Source organism: Lepidochelys kempii, chromosome 1, assembly GCF_965140265.1.
Source record: "Lepidochelys kempii isolate rLepKem1 chromosome 1, rLepKem1.hap2, whole genome shotgun sequence".
Lineage (NCBI taxonomy): Eukaryota > Metazoa > Chordata > Testudines > Cheloniidae > Lepidochelys > Lepidochelys kempii.
The window spans coordinates 326,940,371-326,957,837 of record NC_133256.1 but is presented as its reverse complement, the minus strand read 5'-3'; the positions used below and the strand labels follow the sequence as shown (position 1 = coordinate 326,957,837).

Below are 17,467 nucleotides of genomic sequence, written 5' to 3'. Positions count from 1 at the left end.
TTTCTTTTATTTGCTGGATAATCTGCTTTGAGCTGTTTGCTATCACTTATAATCACTTACAATCTCTCTTTTGAAGTTAATAAACTTTTTTGTTTGGTCTAAAACCCAGTGTGTGGAATTCATAACTGGGAGGCAAAAAGCTGTTGCAGATCTTTCTCTACATTGAGGGAGGAGGCTGTAGGGGCAAGGTTGCGGAAGATTGGCGAGGAGCTAAGTGGTGGACTGAGTATGTGACTGGATGTAAGCGGAGGATGCAGGCAGTTTTAATGAACTTTGTCCGACAGACCCTGCCAAAAGATATTGTAGCACAGCTCAGCATATTTTTGCCTGTAAACAAGTTAATGTAATAAGCATTAATCATACATATAAGAATGTAACCAGCTGTTACATATAAGAATATATTCTTACATATAAGAATATAGCACTGCAGAGGACTCCCCCCAGCAGAGTCCTGCCTGGTCAAATGTCCCAAATGGCCAGAGTCCCCTGCAGCCCTTCCACATGTCCTAGGGGCTCCCCACAAAGATTGGAGCATAAGTTCTTCCTTCCTTCAGTAAAGCATAGTTTACTATTCTTAGGCCTGAGTGTCCTCCTTTCGCTTGTATCTCCTCCCCAGCCCTTGCAGGCACAGAGGCAAATTTCATGAGCTTACATTATATAGTTCTCTGTGCAGCACAAGACAGTAGAATTATGGGTCTACCCTCTAGAGGCATGGACTTGAGTCCTGGGCAATTCCTTAGCTGAATCTTCCCATGCAGAGCTGATCACAGCATCTCTGTATGTTTCTGCAGCTGCATGTCCCCCTACTTGTATGTGTGCTGGTAAAGTGCAGTCTGAAGCCTGAGGGAAGGCTTGGCTGGCTTCCCTCAGCAATAGTGTGAAGGGAACCCAGGCTGGTGTGTCAAAGGGCTCAGTGGTACCCCAGTTCCAAGTGGCACCCCAGGGGTGAGAAGGCCATTTCACACACCCATAAGCATTTGTAGGCATGAGTCCTTAGATAATATGCTAAAATATATAGGCACTTACATATATAGGGTGGCAAAATACCTTGTTCGCCTCAGTAGGCTCAGTCCTTTTTAGCCTTGGAGATTCAGGTTTGGGGCAAGGTGAATCCTTATAGGTGGCACAGGGTCCTGCTACTCCTCTCCTCAGTCAGTCCCTTGTGCTTGTTTTCCTTCCCTTCTGGGGAGCAAGTGCAGCCTCCCTACTAGGGAGGTTTGGTGTCTTGCTGTAAGCAGCCTACTAGTAACTTCCCTACTCCCCTCACTCCTACCAACCAGGGGAGGGTTTAAAAAGGTCCCAAGTAGTTGGAGTCAGCTGAACCTAATTGGTTCCCTAGCAACCCCTTTTCCAGCTGAACCTTATTGCCCCATGGTTGTCTCTCCTCAGTGGATAGGGAGGGGCCTTTTAATCCTCTGGGATTAATTACTACCCCCCTTTTGTAGCAGTTTGTCCTGGGTTTACCACAATAGGTATAAAAAACTAAAACACCCGCTACAAACCTGAAGACTTTTTTGAAGCACATGTAAATGAGACACAAAAACAGTCTAAAAGAACTAGACCACTAGTCCAAAAAGTCTTCAAGTCTCCTAAAGCAACTAGCACATGAGGAAGAGATAATGCCTGTTATGCACCTACTGTAATTGTGCAAAAATATACTAGATGCAAAAAAATGCATTCTAATTTCAACCAGAAGTATGCAATTACACCTAGAAGTATGATAATTGATAGGATAAATTAGAAAAGCTATCTATTGTAATGAAATATTCTGCTGTTATTTATATAAATGCCTCAGAAACCTATTACGGTATTCATCTCAATAATAAGCTCTGGGAGTGAATTCCAAAGACTAGTTATATGTTTCATAGAAAAATATTTCCATTTTATTCATTTACAATTTTCAGAAAACAATATACACAATACACTGTGTTTCATTAAGTATGACAAAGTGAGTGAGGTAATATCTTTTATCGGACCAATTTCTGTTGGTGAGAGAGACCAGCTTTCAAACTTACACAGAACTCTTCTGCAGGTCTGGGGAACATACTCAGAGTGTCACACCTAAATACAAGGAGGAAGAGATTGTTTTTCAGCATAAGTAGTTAACACACATTTCAAGGGACCATTCCAGGTAACATGGCATCAGTCAGAGGGGGGGACGGGAGAAAGGGTGGGGAGGCAGCTGGCAGGGAGTTGTTAGTGGGTTATACAGATTGTTATAAAAAGCCATAAATACAGTGGCTCTATTCAGTCCATGATTTTTAGTGTCTTGCAAAGTTATGAATTTAAGCTCCCAGGTTTATTTTCTCAAAGTGTTGTGTACGTTTCCTTTGAGGATAAAGACTGATCAATCACTCTATACCTGATCTCTTTGTGAAAAATGTTCACCCACAGATGATATGGTGTTTTTGGTTTTTATCGTTTTCCTGTATGAGTTCATTTGAGAGCATAGAGATTGTCTAGTTTCACCAACATACTGTAGTTGTTATCGGGGCATTTAGTGCACTGGATGAAGTCACCACATGTTGTGATGAGCATGTGTAGGACCCATGGATCTTGAAAGGTGTATTGTGTGGGGTATTGATCATTGTAGCAGTGGAGATACATCTGCAGGTTTTGCATCTGTTGTTCTGGCAGAGTCTGGTGCTGCTTGGAGTTGGTGTGTCCTGGTCTGTGGGGAGCTTGCTTCTGATGCTTGGAGATGCTTCTCAGCTTGGAGATCACTCTATATCTGACCAATCAGTGCTCATCCTCAAAGGAAAGTTGCACAACACTTTCAAAAGTCAAGCCTGGCTGCTTAAATTCATAACTTTGCAAGACATTAAAAATCATGGACTGAATTGAGACACTGGATTTATGGCTTTTTATAACAATCTATTACTCACTAATAACCCAGCCAGCTGCCTTCCCCCACTCCACCCCCCACTTCCCTTCCCTCCTATGACCGAATGGGTATTAATGCACCACTTCACCATAAATGGTCCCTTGAAATATTTGTTAACTACTTATGCTAAACAATCTGTTCTACCTTGTATTTTGCTCTGACACTTTGAGTATGTTTCCCAGATCTGAAGAAGAGCGCTATGTAAAATCAAAAGCTTGTCTCTCTCACCAACAGAAGTAGGTCCAATAAAATGTATGACCTCACCTACCTTGTCTCTCTAATATCCTGGGACAGACAATAACTATAACAATATTGCATTAAGTATGTCATTATATGAAGTATGATTTCAGTTTGATATTAAGTATGTTCCAACAAGGTGTATGCATCCCCAAGTATTATAATTACATCTATAAAGGCAAGCATTCATAGAAGATAATTAACAAACTTATTAACATAATTTTTAAACTTGTGCCCCATTTTGATGTGAACACAGTGTGAACCCTAAAAAGGTTCGAAATCTGTCTTATTTTAAGACAGATTTTTGATCTGTTATAGCCAAATGAAATTGACATAAAACAGGCATAAAGATTAACAAGTCCTTGCTTGAACAACTATTCCAAAAGTTCTCAATGCTGATTTGATTTGTGTGTTACCACCTAATAGACACAACCATTTAAAATTACTTAATCAGAAAATAAAATACACTCCTTAAATCAGTGGTCCCCAAACTGTGGGGCGTGCCTACCTAGGGGGGTATGGAGGAACATTTATGGATGGGTGCATGGCGGGGCCCAGGCCAGCCCCCACGGAGGGCAGGGAGGGAGCACCACCCAGCCCCACTCTGCCCCCAGCCACAGCTCCACTCTGCCCCCTGCTCTGCTCCCAGCCCAGCTTCAGCCCTAGCTCCGCTCCTCCCCGCAACCACAGCTCCATTCCACCCCCGCTCTGCCCCCAACCCAGCTCCAGTGTTAGCTCTGCTCTGCCCCAGAGCCAAAGCTCCACTCCTCAGCCCTCATTCCCTCTCCACACCCAGGCCAGCTCCACTTCTAGCCCCAGCTCCATTACTGGTAAGGCAGGGCATGACAGGAAAAGTTTGGGCACCAATGCCTTAAATTGAATTTTGATAACTTGTTCATCACCAACTCCAGTGTTTGACACTTCTATATCATTTTAGTTATTGAAAATACAACATAATAGAGAAAAGATCTTCAATACACATTTTGCCAAAGAAACTAATATCAAACTGCATTCAAACTCTGTTATCAAACGTTTGATCAGAAAGTGTACAGAGAATACTTTATTTGTGAGAATAGGAAGTGTGTGGATTAGCAAAATGCAGATTAGCCAGGCTCTACTGTACTTTCTTTTATGGTAAAAGTAATAAAAGTCTAACAACAACAAAATAGAGAACTAGAATCAACTAGGCATGATTTAGCAATATGAGCTAGCTGTTCTTGTGGGGACAAAATCCATCCACTAAACTATAATTTTGCTTTTACAGCATAGGAAATTGTAGGATTAGTAGTTAGTGGTTGTGGAGTTTTTCACATTATTATTTAATACTTTATGGGAAAAAGAAGTGATATTCCTACTAAAGAGTAACATTGTACTTCCTACGGTATTAAACAATATAACAACTTTAAGTCTTCTTAATACAGCTGTATTTTTCATCCAGAAGAGAGTGCACGCTTGCCAAATTCATCAACACATGATTTCCTTCCGTTGTGTTTCCTGCCAGGACTACATGGAACAAAATCAATATCCAAGTTATCTGGCAGGGAACCTGAGTATCACACTTATTGCAAAGACCTTTGTCTGTGACTGCTAAGCTGATTATCTGTACCAGCTGGTAACTAAGAAGGCTTTGAAATTTACATATTACTTAACAGATACAATATACCCACTTAATTAGCCTGTTAAATAACGCCCTAATACTTTGTTTTCACAAGCTGATGTAACAATATAAAAATGCAGTAAATACAAACCTATAATTATATATCTAGTAAATTATGCCTAACATCAAATTGTCTCAATTTCCAAACTGCTGTTTCTAATTATATCTCTTGAAAACATTAGTCTGCTGAATTGTATAAATCTCAACATATTGCAAAGTAATTATTTCCAGGGTTCAAAAAATGAAATCTAGTAACATGTTGAAAAGTTAATCTAGCATTTGCCTTCCTTTAAAAACATCAGTAAATTCAGAATAGTTAGACAGATAGGTTACTTCTGTATTTCCTATCTGATGCATGATTTAATTGCATAAAAATATGCTATTAGCCATTTGAGTCAATAAACAGACATTCATATTTCAGAGTAATATAGGGTCCCAGGCTGGAAGAAGACCCAGCCTATGAAATTGCCTACAGATTATGGTGAGACAGACCCTTTTGCTTTTAAACCTATTCGCTTGTTAAAGTTAGGAAATAGCTTGCAATTTTACCTTTTTATTTCTTTTGTAACCAATTCTGACTTTTATGCCTTATCACTTGTACCACTTAAAATCACAGAATATCAGGGTTGGAAGGGACCTCAGGAGGTCATCTAGCCCAACCCATTAACTACAGAAGTCTCTCTTTCTGTAGTTAATAAACATGTTTTATTGTTTTACATAAACCAGTGTATGCTTGGACTGAAGTGTTTGGGAGTCTCTACTTGAGAAAACAAGGCTGGTGCACAATCATTTTCCTTTGATGGAATGATGGACTTTCTATGACCTTGTACTGTCCAGGAGGGTATTGAGCAGTATAAGATGCACATTTCTGGAAAGCAAGGCTGGGACTAAGAATATGCTGGTGTTACCCTATATGTAATTCATGAGTGGCTAGCGAGGAGCACTCATACTGGGAGCAAGTTACGTACTAGAGGCTGTGTGTGGACAGGACCTGGAGGGGTGGTTGTTCACGATCAAAGTAGCGTAAAGGGCATCCCAGGCTGGAGAGCTGAGGGGACACAGCTGTTCAACAGTCCAGATGCTACCCTAGGGAGTATCACAGGGGGACATGAAAAATCCTAGTTCCACTAATGAAAACATAAGAAATCGCTTAGACACTAGCCTCCTTCAAGCAGGCATAGATGCTATATTGTATGTTCAATGCTCTTTATCTTACAACTGCATAGCCTGGGGAAAAGAGAAAGCCACAGCTCTCTACTACAGGAAAACAAGACTGTTTACGGATGGTACCTTATTTTCAGTTAATTGCCACAGATCACTGAGGAAGGGAAGGTGAAATAAAGATTCAGTTTATTAAGTAGATGTGAATCTTTTAGAAGATCAAATCCCAAAAAACAGAATCAAAAGAACTGTAACCTCCTAGGAAAATCTTGCTGGCAAATTGTGCTCACAATCTGATAAGGGGCTGACTTTAGGTAATATGTGATAAAAAGATGTAACTATATAAAATAAGGATAAATACATGAAACTGATCATTTTTCTCACTATGGTATCATATTTGTATGTACCATGTTTCAGCAATAGGACCTGAAAGTTCCAAGAATCACCCAAGTTTCTATTTTTTTAGTTCAGCAGTCTATTGACTCCAACCCAGCAACAGAACCCTCACTTTGCACTCCATTCTTTCCATAAAAAGACAAAATTTACAAAGTGATGTAAGCAGTCTCTGTGCCAAGCCATCTCATGTCCCAGCTCCAGACCTCAGAGTTGGTATTTCTCTATAAATGGATGCATTCAGTAGCTGCTAAGTGTTAACTGTATTGGTGATCTATATATGCTATAAAATCAACAAAAACTGAATAAAGAGAAAAATTATACAATGGCTTTGTTTTATAACCAATGTATAATGAGATCTAAAACAAAAAGAACAATTATTTACCTTAAATTAACGGTGGTTCTTTGAGAGGTGTTGTCCACATGGATTCCTCTCTTGATGTGCATGCATACCATTTACATGATCTTAGATCTTTTGGCCAGCAATATCCATTGGAGCCATGCCTGCACTCTAAACATCCTCCCCAGCCCCACCACATACACACACCTGATCGGATAAAAGGCAGACTGATCCAAGTCTTCCACAGTTCCTTCACCAAAACAGAATTTCAGAGAAGCAAGACTCCACAGTACGGGGAAGAAGAGTGGGTCCTGGAATCTATGTAGACAACACCTCTCAGAGAACTTTAGTGACTGTAAGGTAAGTGACCATACTCTCTTCAAGACATGGGAGATGCTCTTGGGACAGGGCTGACAAGAGAGAAGGAAAGGGAGAGACAGTTGTACTGGAATACCAAGTTCAGAGGGCTCCCCAAAATGTCTAACAACTCTGTAAATAAAGTGAAATGGGAGGGGATGGAGGTGCAGAGCCTCCACTGGTGTGGTTTGATCTGGAAAGGACACTTCCAGAGCCAAATTACATCCTGACAAAGTGGAGATCATCTTGTTGACACAATATATAGCTTTGGTGTTCTGTCGTCACTTATGCTGTGAACCCCTGGAGAAGATGTAGACTGCTTTGCATGTCAAGCAGATGGCTATGTGCTGTAGGATGTTTATGTGACATCAAGCTTCCATCATTCCTGAAACTGGAGGTGACCTAAAGTAGCCCCCATTCCCGAGTGGAGGCATCTCTCACTCGAGTTTTGGTAGGAAGAAGTGCAGAGAATAGTACCCTGTTGCATACCTGAAGAGTCTTTCCAGCAGGAGAGGACTTTTTGTGGGACTCTGAGAAACATGTCCAGGCACTGTCTGCTGCATAGATGCAAATTTCAATACCCTTGCTGTCATGTACTCTTTGTACACAGTAGGTTATAGGGATACCGTAAGGAAGTGCAAGCAAATCAACTGTTCCTCTATCAGTTCCTCTTGATGTTCCTTTGGTAACTTGTTCACAAACTGAGACAACTTATCCCCCTGTTTAAGTAATCATATCTGGAGATGTTGGCCTGAGAATTAATCACATGCATTCAGAGAGTGGCAAAGGAGTACACCTTACATGCAAAGAGATCTAACTTCTTTGGGTTCTTCTCTCTGGTTAAGGATTTGTGAGTTCCTTGTTATTTTGACCTTTCCTGGACAGAAGCCACTAAAATCAAACAAGTGGGAATTAAGGTATTAAAATCTCCTGGAGGGGACCTAGTACATTCTGTCAACTTGTTTGGATGTGGCTGGAATACATGTTGGTGTGTACCACAGGTCTTTCACAGGCTCCGACAGTCCCTCATTTATAGGCAAAGCAAACCTGCCAGGTATGGAAGGCTATAAGATGTGCAGGAGTTTATGGTTTCTTCTTCCAGTCATATATCCAGGGTCTCTGCCATGTGCTTGACTAGGTCCTTCCTGGGACACTTTAATCCACTGAGGAAGGAATGGGAAAGTTCATGGAAAGATATCCTCTGGGAAGGATAAGGAGATTGCACCAGGGACCAGGTGTTCTTCCCCACGCAGCAGTTGGATCTTTTCCTCATTTTCCTCTTCCTGCCTTTCTAGGATCTGAGGCTGCATCAGCTGACACAGCTGCAATGGCCTATACTGCCTCTTTGGGGAGAGGCACATAGATCTGGAGGCAGTTGATTATGCAGTACATTTCATCCAAGGGTGAGGCCATGTTATGTGGAGTGCCCTGCCTCTGAGTGGGAGAGGATAGTACTGGAGATACCCCCTTAATTTCTGGTACTGACAGTTCAAAAATTAGTAGCTTGGATATTACCACTTTCAGCCTCGCTAGGAGATATGACTCAAGTACTAGGCCCACAATTATAGTAATTTGGTACCATAAATCATTTGGATACTAATATAGCCAGTGCAGAGTTTACTGGATATGAAGGAACATGGGTCTGAGATGTCTAGTACACAGATGGCAGATACCAAGAACTGATGTACTTAGTATCAAGCTCTAGGTACCAAGGACTTGGTGCAAAGTTCAGTACCAATATATGTGTTGGCCGTTGATTTTAGTGGGTCCAGTGGCATTCTTACTAATCGGTACCAGGGTACTTGAAGGGGTCTTGTCAGTCTTTTGACCCTTAGGAGACTGAGCCCAAGATGAGCCAGAAGTCTGACTCATGCCTTGACTTACTAGATATTGGAGAAAGTGACCTATGCCTTGGCCCAACCCTGGAGTAGTTGTCTTTTTCCCCCCCATCATGTTATTGGCATTGGAATACAGGTAGAGAACTGTAAGCCTCTTAGAAGGAGGGGTCTGGGTGCTCAGGCTGAAATCTTGGCTCACTGGAGAAATAACAGAGGGACCGACCAGTGACATGGCCTAGCTCTGACCTTCCTCTCAATGTCTGAGGAGGCAAGCATTGAATCTTTGAGGAGGACAGGCTTCATGAGGCTCTCCAGCTCATGAGTTCACTTAGAGAAGGAACAATACATGGAGCATAGCTCAGAAAAAAAAAAGTGTCCCTCTCCTAGGCTGGGCAAGCAGTGGAAGTGCTGCTCACAGGCATCAATCATTCATCTGAGGGTCAGGTCTTGAATCCTGGAGATTTAGCTTCTGCCATGTTGCTAGCACAGTTGTACAGGAGTGGGAGTCTAGCCTAAACTGCAACTAAGAATTTATTCTTTTAGCCAATGGGGAATAACTATCTAACTATACAAAATAATAACTACACTAGCACAATATGCAGAGAAAGCAAACATAGTCAACTTTCCATCTCACTGCCTTGGGCCTAAGAAGGAAATGGATCTCCTCTGCTCTTTATGCCCTCGAGTGGGGAAGGACAGCACAAGGATATCTAGGGTTCAGACATGGCCCCAACAGACAGTGCAGGCCAAGAGCATCCAGTCTCCCATGCAGGGGAACCAAGAGCGAAATCCGTGTGGACAGTCACTCAAAGAGGAACTAAATGTTTGTTGTAGTTTTGATGGACAGGATCTAGAAATTAAGACCAGATCTAGCAAAGGCTTGCAGATGTGACTTCAGTGGGACTACTGCATAAATCTTTACAGGATCAGATGTTAAAATTGAAAACATGGTTACACTGTGAACTGTATTTATGTTTAAATGAGTGGACAACTGCATGCAAGAGAGAAAACAAGTTGTCCTACAAAAATACATGTTTATTTTTTTGTTGCGTAAAATGAGTGGATTCTGTACAGCAAAGCCAAACTAAAACTTTGTAAATGTGTCGGGAAAGGTCAAAACATTTTCAGCATCAGTTCAAGGGGATCCCTTGATGATAACAGTTTATAGCAGTGGGTCAATTTCTTAGTGTAAACTGGGTGTGACAGGTAGGGTTGCCAGATGTTCAGTTTTAGACCAGAAAGTCCAGTCGAAAAGGAGATTTGGAAGTGTTCAGTCTGCCCTCCATCCTCTGCCTCAATTTTCCTGCCCCAGCCCCTTATTCCGGGGACTGACCCCCCCACCCACACACCCCCCATTGTGCCCCCACCCCAGCCTCCTACTCTGGGGACTAATCCCCCCTCCACCCTGCTGTGCCCTGATTGTCCCCGCCGTGGCCCCTCACTCTGGGGACTGATTCCCCTCTTCTGCCCCACTGTGCCCCCAATACCTCTCCCCATCCCCTTGCTGCAGGGACCGACCCCCCCTCTCTGCTCCACTGTCTTCCAATGAGAGGAAGGTTCAAAGAAAAAAAATCACATTGCTCTTATGGGGTTCCCAAGTAGGGGCAACAATTAGAGGTTGGTTCATGCCCCAAACTAAGGTTCATAGCCTTTTAGATATCCCCTCCACCAGGCTCCCAGAGACTTGCCACTCCACCAAGATGACCATGTCACTCATCTCCAACATGGCCATATCCCCCGCATGATGCAGGAGAGTGGAGCATGCTTTGAAGATGCAACTGAGAATGTCATTACAGCAATAAACCTAAGAAACTACAAAATCCAAAAAAATAACCCCCACAATGCATTTCTCCTACTAATTTGATCTGGAACATTTAATACAAGTTTGACTTTTCAGACAATGCCCAACTGCTTTTTATTAATCCTCCTGATTTTTTAACCCAATTTAAAACCAGCTATCCTTACAGAATATGTAGAATTGTACTGAACTATGCATTGTGGTGCTCCCATTGTGCCAGATGAATACAAAGGCTGAGCAGGGGGCACAGTCTTCGAGAAAGAGGCAGACCAGGAGCAGGGCCTCAGGGGGAAGAGGTCGGGCAAGGGGTGGGGGCAAGGATGTCTGATTTTCAGCAGTTAGAGAATTGACAACCCTAGATCACTCCTGGGCTCATAGCCAACATTTGCTGGGTCCCCAGTTATGTAAACAAAACAAAAGGTTTTCATTTGGCTGTTACCGCTTCAGATGGGCCACCACCTGCTGCCGTCTTACCCAGCAACAACAAGCAACGCATTGGTAGCAAATCACCACAATAGTCTTGCATCCTGCCTACCTTTCCTCAGGGAGGCCCTGACAGGCATCAGTCTCTCAAACAGGCTTCTCTCATGAAGTGAGAGCTGGAGTTCTGCTCTCCTTCCCTGCAGGCTGAGCTGGGCTCTCCATCTTTAACCCCTCCCTCCAATCCTGATGCCTCCTGCAGACTCAGCCCACAGCAGTTCATTAACCCTTTCCTAGTCAGTGTGAAGTTTGTATCTGCATCACACTGGGTTTTACTGGCAAAAAGTGCCACAATCACTAACAGATAATTCAGTCCTTTTCTTTAAACACTGTATCAAATAAAACACCATCAAGTACACAAATTTTTACCAACCTGTAGGATTGCTCTTTCAGGTATATTTGATATTTCATCTTTGACTGTTTCTGAGGTAGAAGAATATTGTACATCATCCTGTTTATCAAAATATTCTTCCTGGTCTCCTTTTACCAAACGCTGAAAAAAATAACACAACAGAAGTATCCTTATCCAGATTAAAGTGTCATCTTTTCTTGTAAACTGAATATGTTCTGAGATATATTAAAAAGACCCAACTAATATATCAACATTTCTAAATTAAATTAGTTTTTTTAATTCATGTAGATTTATAAATCTACTTAATAAAATAACAACAATGCATATTACTCCAACAATATCATGATGAAGTTCATGAAGTATTTTACAAATACGTGTACTGTGCATTTTAGAACACCTGTTTTACAATAGTTTGTACATACAGTTCAGTAGAAATATCGTTATTTGCTGTGTAAAAAAGAAGAAGAAGGGGAAGATGGAAGCAAGAGAAAGAGAAGGAAAATGGGAAAGGGAGATTAGGAAGAAGGAAAGAACAGGTGAAGAAAAGCAGCAGTTTTAGATTGTGCCTTTCCGCCATGAGCACAGTTATTTTTCAGGCAGCAGTTTGTGTATCTCTGGCTTTTTAAAATTATTTCCTATTATAATTTAAGACTTAAAGGAGCCCAGACTTACCAAAAGTGTGGTCTGAAAAAGGCTCCTGGCTAGGGCAGCCAAGAAGTCAGTTAACTAAGTATCTCACCCCAGGGATTCCCATCAGTGGAGCTACAATGGAAACTAACGCTGTCCACAAAGGATTCACACCTTCTGTCAATATTACCTAATGTTTGAACAAGACTGTCAAAAATTGAGTTAGCTGACATAATGCTGACCACAACTTAGCAGTCAGTGAAGACTGGGACAAATCACATTCAGCATTGTATCATGGCTTAATTACGGTTAACTGATACAATGTCTGAGCATGATTTGTCCTGGTCTACAGTGACTGCTAAGTCATGGTCAGCATCATGTCAGTTAATTTGTATCTTCAGAATCGTGTTCAAACACAATAAAATATTGTAATGCAGACAAACATACTAAAACAGAGACAGAAACACTGTCTGTCCCTCTTGAAGTAATGGGTTTTGCTGGCAAAGAGGGGAGTACTTGACACCTCCCTGACCCTGCTTTGCTTAAATTGGCCTATACTTTTTAAAAAATATTAAGTTACCTTTTAATTGCAGTTGAAAAGTATTCTGTTGATGGAAAATTTCCCTTATGTTTATAATATCACAAACAATGGAAGCACTCAGAATATATTTTTAGAGCGGTGAAAGTCTGAGAACATAATTTTTAAGAATCACAAAAACTGCAACCCTGCAAAGCAACTCCAGCATTAACAGGGTTTCATGTTTAACAACTTTGCACAGTGCTCTGAAAATGCACAGTGTTACCTAAGTACTAAGTAACCACAGTGGTAGCAGTAGCATGGTAGAATGGCTCATTTTAATTTTATGTACCTAGGACTGCTTTCCCACCGCAGCTTCAGTTCACGGAGATCTATTGTTTAATCATTCAGCATGTAATATTTACAATTCTGTGTTCTGTACCTCAAAATATGCTTTTGTTTTTGCCGAACTCTGAGCCTCTGCATGCCACGCCCTTAGGATAGTTCTGGACAAATTGTCATTAAAGACCTTTTGTATCCTCATTGCTGCCACTAGAAAAAATTTATTCGATTACAAAAGTTATGAAAGCAAGGACCTCATTTCTGAATAAATGTTTCAGTTAAATGCCTCTGATGAAATGCAATTCTGTATACAACCAGCTCTACAGATTTATAACTGTCCACAACTATGTTCTTTATAATGAAACAAGCAGCAACAACACTCTCACAGTATATGTACTGGTTCATATAAATACACTAAGTTACCAGGAAAAGCAAAAAAGTGTTATATGATTTTATTTTAATAGCTATCTATAAAGGCATGATTAATCTGCAAGTTGGATCTGCCAAAAACCAGTAAGTTCACCAATTTTTAAATTCCAGAACAAGTAGCAAGTTTGAAGAGGCTGTCAGAGTGGAGAAAAAAATGTACGCTGTCCTCAGTGAAATGGAACAGGACATAACTCACTCGCTCATTTTACATGTAACATTTTGAGAGCGGGAAGGTTCAAGAATAATAAAGGCAAAATTAGTGTTTTCAATATACCGGTAATTCAAAAATGTAGTCTTAACTTAATCTCTATGAAAGTTTTGTTTTATATTTCATATTTTAAATGCTATAGTTCCTTGTCCAGTATGTCTGGTCTGTATTTTTGATTTAAAAGATCTGATTTTTAATAACTTGAACTAGTTTCAGAATGGAAATGGTTTAAAAAGGACTGTAGAACTACACATTATTATAAAACTGGTAGATTCCATCTCTGTATCATCATGATTACCCGCCAAAGAATTTTCTTAAAAGCTGTCACTTTCCTTTCCAACAAAAATTCTTGTATCTTTTATACTGGGTTTATATGCAGCTTGTTATTTGGTGTATTTTTAAAATTACATATTTTTCAAAGGATTTTAAATAATTTTTATACTTAAGACACTGTACAAATATATGAGCCAAATTCTGTTCTCTGGTTGGTATGGGTACCAACATAAGTTCCACCTGTATCTGAGAGCAGAATTTGGTATTTGATTTCCAACCCTGCAAACTCTAACTCACCCCAGTAGTTCTTGCTCATATGAGCAGTCACATTTAACTCAACAGGAGTATTTGTTTTAAGGAAAGACTAATCCTGCAAGAAGAATTCTCAATTGTACATTTTGATATTTTAAATATATCCTAAAAATGTCCACACTAAATTTATGTCACTGTTTTACACATACAAACTAAATAGTCTTGAAAATCAAAATGAATAAACTGAACAATTTAGAATACCTTTAAACTATTTACCTGGTCTTTGGGTCACAAGAACTCTGACAAATTAAACGTTTATAAATAACTCAATGACCTTTCAAAAGTCATGCAGATGTCACACAGCAGAATTTGATATGAACCTAAATTATACCAGCTCTGCAACCAGGATTTTGACGTTACTGTTTAAAAACAGATCTTCTATTATAGCAGTCCTGACACTAGACCTTAGAATTATATCTTTAAGAAAAAAGAAAAGGAGTACTTGTGGCACCTTAGAGACTAACCAATTTATTTGAGCATGAGCTTTCGTGAGCTACAGCTCACTTCATCGGATGCATGCTGTGGAAACTGCAGCAGACTTTATTTATACACAGAGAATATGAAAAAATACCTCCTCCCACCCCACTGTCCTGCTGGTAATAGCTTATCTAAAGTGATCGTCAGGTGGGCCATTTCCAGCACAAATCCAGGTTCTCACCCTCCACCCCCCCACACAAATTCACTCTCCTGCTGGTGATAGCCCATCCAAAGTGACGAGTTGTCACTTTGGATGGGCTATCACCAGCAGGAGAGTGAATTTGTGTGGGGGGGTGGAGGGTGAGAAAACCTGGATTTGTGCTGGAAATGGCCCACCTGATGATCACTTTAGATAAGCTATTACCAGCAGGACAGTGGGGTGGGAGGAGGTATTGTTTCATGATCTCTGTGTGTATATAATATCTGCTGCAGTTTCCACAGTATGCATCCGATGAAGTGAGCTGTAGCTCACGAAAGCTCATGCTCAAATAAATTGGTTAGTCTCTAAGGTGCCACAAGTACTCCTTTTCTTTTTGCGAATACAGACTAACACGGCTGTTACTCTGAAACCTATCTTTAAGGAACAATTTCATGTCTTATTTTTCACTAAACTCAAAACTCCAAAAATAATTTTATTCAAGAAAAAACCTATTTTCTCTGCATTGAGACATACAAGATCTATTTTTGTCCTGAGAAAATTGCAAATACTTACAATAATCTAAAACCCTGTGAATAACTGAGTATGCAAAGTTATTAATGAGCTGCATGCACAAAAGAGTTCAAAGACTCACCGCTCCTGTGTTGCTCAAATACTATTAAGCTTATAGTATATAAATTGTATTTTTGTTTATGCAAAGCAGCTTGCAAGACTTACATACTATTTGTTCCTTGCGAAACTGTGCCCAAGCTCTCCACTTCTGTACTACTACTCTCGTTATTCTGGTGTCATAATGGTCTGCTGCAACAGCCATCTTCTGCTTTATAAGTTCTCTACTGTTTTTTTGCAACAGACAATATTGCATCCATTCACTGCAATGTTAAGGCAAAGTTAATATTTGTATTAATGTGGTTTCTGACTTGGATGGAATAAAATGCATAAAACTCTGCAACTTAATACAAAGCACATGGAAGATAGTTTGAGCCTTTAAGTTTATGTTGATCAGTTTAAGTCACAGGATGGTGGTCATTTCAAGGGTGATATATTTCAATAATAGTTCCTCCTAGCCGTACCAATTGGAATAAAGTTTCTGCCTTCGATTAATAGGTTACATCATCAGTTTGTAAAATATCTCACTGATCTGATTCTATTCATTACTTGCTCCAGCTAGTATGTGATTATTGAGGTCCTGATTCAAGAAAGTATCTAGTTCAAGAAAGGCACTTAAGCACATGAAAGCAATGGAACTTAAACACATGCTTAATGTTAAGCATGTGTATAAGCAATTTCCCAAATAGTGATGGATTTAAGCACATGCTTAAGTGCTTTCCTGAACTCGGGTTTAAAAATGTTATTTAAGTTTCTTTGGCAATGTGAATAAAAACTAAAATGAAAGAAGAATATAAATCAACATTTTAAATCTAAACCATTTTATCCTTCCACAAAAATATATTAAACATTGTTCTTGCTCTCTTAAGTGACACAGAAGTATTCAGAGCCCAAAGAGAAATATTTTCTCAAAGAATCACACATCATTTATTACAGGGTAACAAGGTAATCACCGGGTAACAAGCCTTGTGGATGCGGGGAAGCCATAGATGTGGTATATCTTGACTTTAGTAAGGCTTTTGATACTGTCTTGCATAACCTTCTCATAAACAAACTAAGGAAATACTACCTAGATGGAGCTACTATAAAGGTGAATGCATAACTCATTGGAAAATCATTCCCAGAGAGTAGTTATCGGTGGTTCACAGTCATGCTAGAAGGACCTAATGAGTGGGGTCCCACAGGGATCAGTTCTGTTCAATATCTTCATCAGTGATTTAGATAATGGCATAGAGAGTACACTTATAAAGTTTGCGGATGATACCAAGCTGGGAGGGGTTGCAAGTGCTTTGGAGGATAGGATTAACATTCAAAATGATCTGGAAAAACTGGAGAAATGGTCTGAAGTAAATAGGATGAAATTCAATATGGACAAATGCAAAGTACTCCACTTAGGAAGGAACAATCAGCTCCACACATACAAAATGGGAAATGACTGCTTAAGAAGGAAAACTGTGGAAAGGGATCTGGGGATCATACAAGCTAAATACAAGTCAACAGCATAATGCTATTGCAAAAAAAGCAAACATCATTGTGGGATGTATTAGCAGGAGTATTGTAAGCAAGACACGAAAAGTAATTCTTCTGCTCTATACCACGCTGATTAGGCCTCAACTGGAGGATTGTGTCCAGTTCTGGGTGCCACATTTCAGGAAAGATGTGGACAAATTGGAGAAAGTCCAGAGAAGAGCAACAAAAATGATTAAAGGGCTAGAACACATGACCTATGAGGGAAGATGGAAAAAACTGGGTTTGTTTAGTCTGGAGAAGAAAAGACACAGGGGATATGATAACAGTTTTCAAGTACATAAAAGGTTATTACAAGGAGGAGGGAGAAAAATTGTTCTTCTTAACCTCTGAGGATAGAGCAAGAAGCAGTGGGCTTAAAATGCAGCAAGGGAGGTTTAGGTTGGACATTAGGAAAAACTTCCTAACTGTCAGAGTGTTTAAGCACTGGAACAAATTGCCGAGGGAGGTGGTGGAATCTCCATCATTGGGGATTTTTAAGAGCGGGTTGGA

The 17,467-nt window shown here is 40.3% G+C and overlaps 1 protein-coding gene across 13 annotated transcripts in view; it reads right to left on the bottom strand.

Moving 5' to 3' along the window:
* Nucleotides 1-17,467, bottom strand: part of FBXL13 (F-box and leucine rich repeat protein 13) — a 178,815-nt gene that overhangs the window by 141,774 nt on the left and 19,574 nt on the right. For all 13 annotated transcript variants that reach the window (XR_012156835.1, XR_012156836.1, XM_073328536.1 and 10 more), the window contains 3 exons: nt 15,557-15,711; nt 13,084-13,193; nt 11,519-11,638 (listed from right to left, as the gene is read on the bottom strand). Coding sequence is in view for 11 of the 13 variants with exons in the window: in XM_073328536.1 (XP_073184637.1) it covers nt 11,519-11,638; nt 13,084-13,193; nt 15,557-15,711 (385 nt within the window). In the remaining 2 variants the exon portion in view is untranslated. The remainder of the gene's footprint in view (nt 1-11,518; nt 11,639-13,083; nt 13,194-15,556; nt 15,712-17,467) is intronic.